The sequence below is a fragment of the Phytophthora parasitica genome (assembly GCF_000247585.1).
Source record: "Phytophthora parasitica INRA-310 unplaced genomic scaffold supercont2.38, whole genome shotgun sequence".
Taxonomy (NCBI): Eukaryota; Oomycota; class Peronosporomycetes; order Peronosporales; family Peronosporaceae; genus Phytophthora; species Phytophthora nicotianae.
The window spans coordinates 449,148-452,296 of NW_008649024.1; the positions used below are offsets into that span (position 1 = coordinate 449,148).

A 3,149-nucleotide genomic window follows, 5' to 3' on the forward strand; every position below is an offset into this window, starting at 1 on the left:
TTGGGAGTATGCGCGACAAGTGTTTGTGTTGAGGCTAGGTTAGCGGCCTAGTGGTCTAGTGGTATGATTCTCGCTTTGGGTGCGAGAGGTCCCGGATTTTGTTAACTCAAAGGCAAACGGGGCAGCGACGGGTAGTAATTTTGCTGCGGCTATTTCGATAGCGTCATTCTCTCTCTCCCCGCTTTACGTAACCGACTTATCTTACCATAGCGTAATTTGGCCGACAGCCGCCGACGCCAGGCGACAGGTCAGTTATTGGCTAAAAAGAAACAAAAATTCTATTGGTGGATCCGCCTCGGTAGAGGCATCGAGGACACAGACCACAGACACAAACAGAACCAGTTTGAAACAGAGTAAGGCAATCGTGGAGCGGGCGCAGGCGTGCAGTGGGCGTCAGGATTCAGGTAAGCCTCACCTTTAGATTTTGTATATCGATGGTTCCTAAAAACGATTTTTTGTAATGCACTAGTGTTTGTAGGAAGCTCGGTGTGCTTAACGGCGTAACCTTGCTGTTTCGTGATACTGTGAGACCGTGTCAAGCTCGGTGTCTTGCTTTCGCAGGGAAACCTTGCTGTGCGATGTCGTGGCAGCTTCACGTTTTATCTACGGCAATACCAAGAAGGGAGTATGCAAACTACTATTTGTTGTTGTTGTTTTCCTTCTGTGTTGTACGCAGGCACCTCAGCGAAGACACCACGCAGTAAAGCGACCACCTCCTGTCTCATCCTCGATGAAGGTGCGCCGAACTAGAGCGCGACGTCGACGTTCGAAGGCAGCAACCATGCGGTGCGACAAGTTACTGGCTGGTTCCTCAGTGTCCTCCCAATTAACGACTTATACTCGGCGACCGTTCCGCCTGTACGAGTGCGTGATGCGACGGATGTCATACACCGGTGGAGCAGCCAATGACGCTGTCGGTCGCCACTCCGTTTCACTGTCGCTGCTGCTGGTGGAGGTGCCAAGGCCTGCTCGACCAAAGGCGTCATCGCTTTCCTCTTGGTCGGTCAAAGTGAGATCGACCACGTTATCAGCACGCGGTGACGGCTTCTCTTCAGCGGCTTCTTCCCCCTCGGACAATTTCTCTTCGGCAGTTTCTTCTCCTCTGGATGGCTTCATTTCAGCAGCTTCGTCTCGTTCGGACGATTTCTCTTCGGCAGTTTCTTCCCTTCTGGATGGCTTTCCTTCACCGGCTTCTTCTCGATTTGACGATTTCGCTTGGGCAGCTTCTTCTCCTCTGGATGGCTTCGCATCGGGGACAGTGTTTGTAGCTGTCGAGTTCATCGACGAAGACTTCTCCTCTGCGACGCTGGGTGATATCGGTAAAATCGCTTCGGTCATGTTCAGAATTTGCGCTGTGTGTGGTCTCTCACCACGTCGACGAGCGCCAAGCTAGGACGTGACGGCCTTCAATACGCCGTCTAGCCAGCTTCAGAAGTGCAGCGACGGTAGCGACCAAGACACTAGGGAAGCCGATGTTCTCGGAGACTTCAGCGCGGAGGTCAAGGAGGAGGTACCGTAGAGCCTCACTTGTAATTCTTGCTCTAGGAAAATTAAGTCTAATGCAACTTCTGACCGCAGTCTCAAACCCCTTGCGACTAAACTGTGTCGTTGCAACCTTCGTAGTAAAACCTGAAGTGGGTAAGTTGCTCGAATTGAAAATGGTTATTTTTGAAAAACTAACTATGTTTTCAAATGCGGTTCATTCTTAAAAAAAATGCAACGGCAACGCCCAAAAAGTCATCCCAAGAAAAGATTCCAAATTTGACGAAGCGTTTTAACTATGCGAAGTCTTTCGTTTCCTCTGGTGCAGGATCGCAAATTTGAACAACGGAGAAGCGAGCTCGGTATTGCTAATGACCTCTTTTAGAGCGCCGTTACGATGAAGCAGACGGAGTTGTTTGAGAAGCCCCGACCCCAATTTGCTCTTCATGCCTCTCCCTCGAAGGAAAGCTTTCATGTTGGCTTCGGCAGTATTACCAACTGTCATCACTCGGCCACTATACCCAGATGAGGATGGATCGAGTGTAAATCCATGAGGTAAGCACAACTTCATGAAGTTGACTATTTGCTTGGACTGTGACTTGTACTGAGATCACCACAGCCTTCCCAAAGACGTGGGATTCTTGTGTACCATTCAAACCAAGTAGCTGCTGCAGACTTCGAAGCTGAGCGTAGCTTCAACTTAACTAACTTGACGTTATTGATCGTACTAGAATCAACACCAAGCGTGGTCTGAGAAACCTGACGAGTATCAGCACTCGAAATAGTAACCCCACCCGACATCCGTTTCTCCAACTCGGTAATGCGCCTGGCTTGGGTCTTGTTTTCTTCAATGAGTTGTGCGATAACTGCGTTCTGGTGATTCATGAACTGAATATCTGGTGTGAACGATGTTTCTTGCTCTGTGGTAGGTTGATTTCCTTGATGGTTTAGGTGCACGCTCCACGCTAAGAGCTCGGACATTTCGACTTGGATCGCAAAAAGGCATTGACGCATTCTAGACACATAGGGACTCATTGGGTACCTATCGTTGACTTCTGGATAGTGCTGCACCAAAGCTGCGATGAGCAAATCAGCGACTTGTTGGTTCACAACCAAGGTACTGTCATCCATAGCCAAGCTTGAAGCAAATACCAAGGGTCCGTATTTTCGCTTATACACCTGAATCAAGCTGGATATTGAAGGTATAGTTGGGGAGTCATCAGACCTCCAATCACTGAGTACCTTGGATACTTTTCTGTCCTCACTCGTCGTGTTGAATACGTAGGCAAACGTCTTGTTGGTGGCAGTCATGTTCCAACTACCTCGGTCGAATATCCACTGCGCACTCAGAGAATAATTCGCGTTAGCATACTGAGCACCACCTCGACGAAACGAATGCGAAGAAAGGCCTGCTGAGACGCCAGCCTTTTCTTGCCGTGCGCTTGCTACCTTGAGGACTCGGTTCACGTAACCTTGCATTTTAATGGAGCTGATGTCTGGCGCTTCGTCACTGTACCCGACGCAGTAGCCTCATCTTCGTCGAAATGATCGCAGTGTAGAAGCAAATCCGTTAGAGGAGTTTCAGCCATAGGAGGCGCGTCTTCTTCGTCTGAGCGGTTCGCTGAAAGTTGCTCTAGATCGAGAGCCGACGAAACCGGAAACGTCTG

At 49.5% G+C, this 3,149-nt stretch overlaps 1 protein-coding gene across 1 annotated transcript; it reads right to left on the reverse strand.

Moving 5' to 3' along the window:
* Positions 1 to 834: 834 nt before the first annotated feature.
* PPTG_13233 (hypothetical protein) lies at positions 835 to 2,463 on the reverse strand (the record flags this gene model as incomplete). The annotated part of the gene is made up of 3 exons (XM_008910684.1): positions 835 to 1,389; positions 1,859 to 1,980; positions 2,277 to 2,463. The coding sequence occupies 3 exons, from the start codon at positions 2,461 to 2,463 to the stop codon at positions 835 to 837; spliced, it is 864 nt and encodes a 287-aa protein (XP_008908932.1).
* Positions 2,464 to 3,149: the final 686 nt, after the last annotated feature.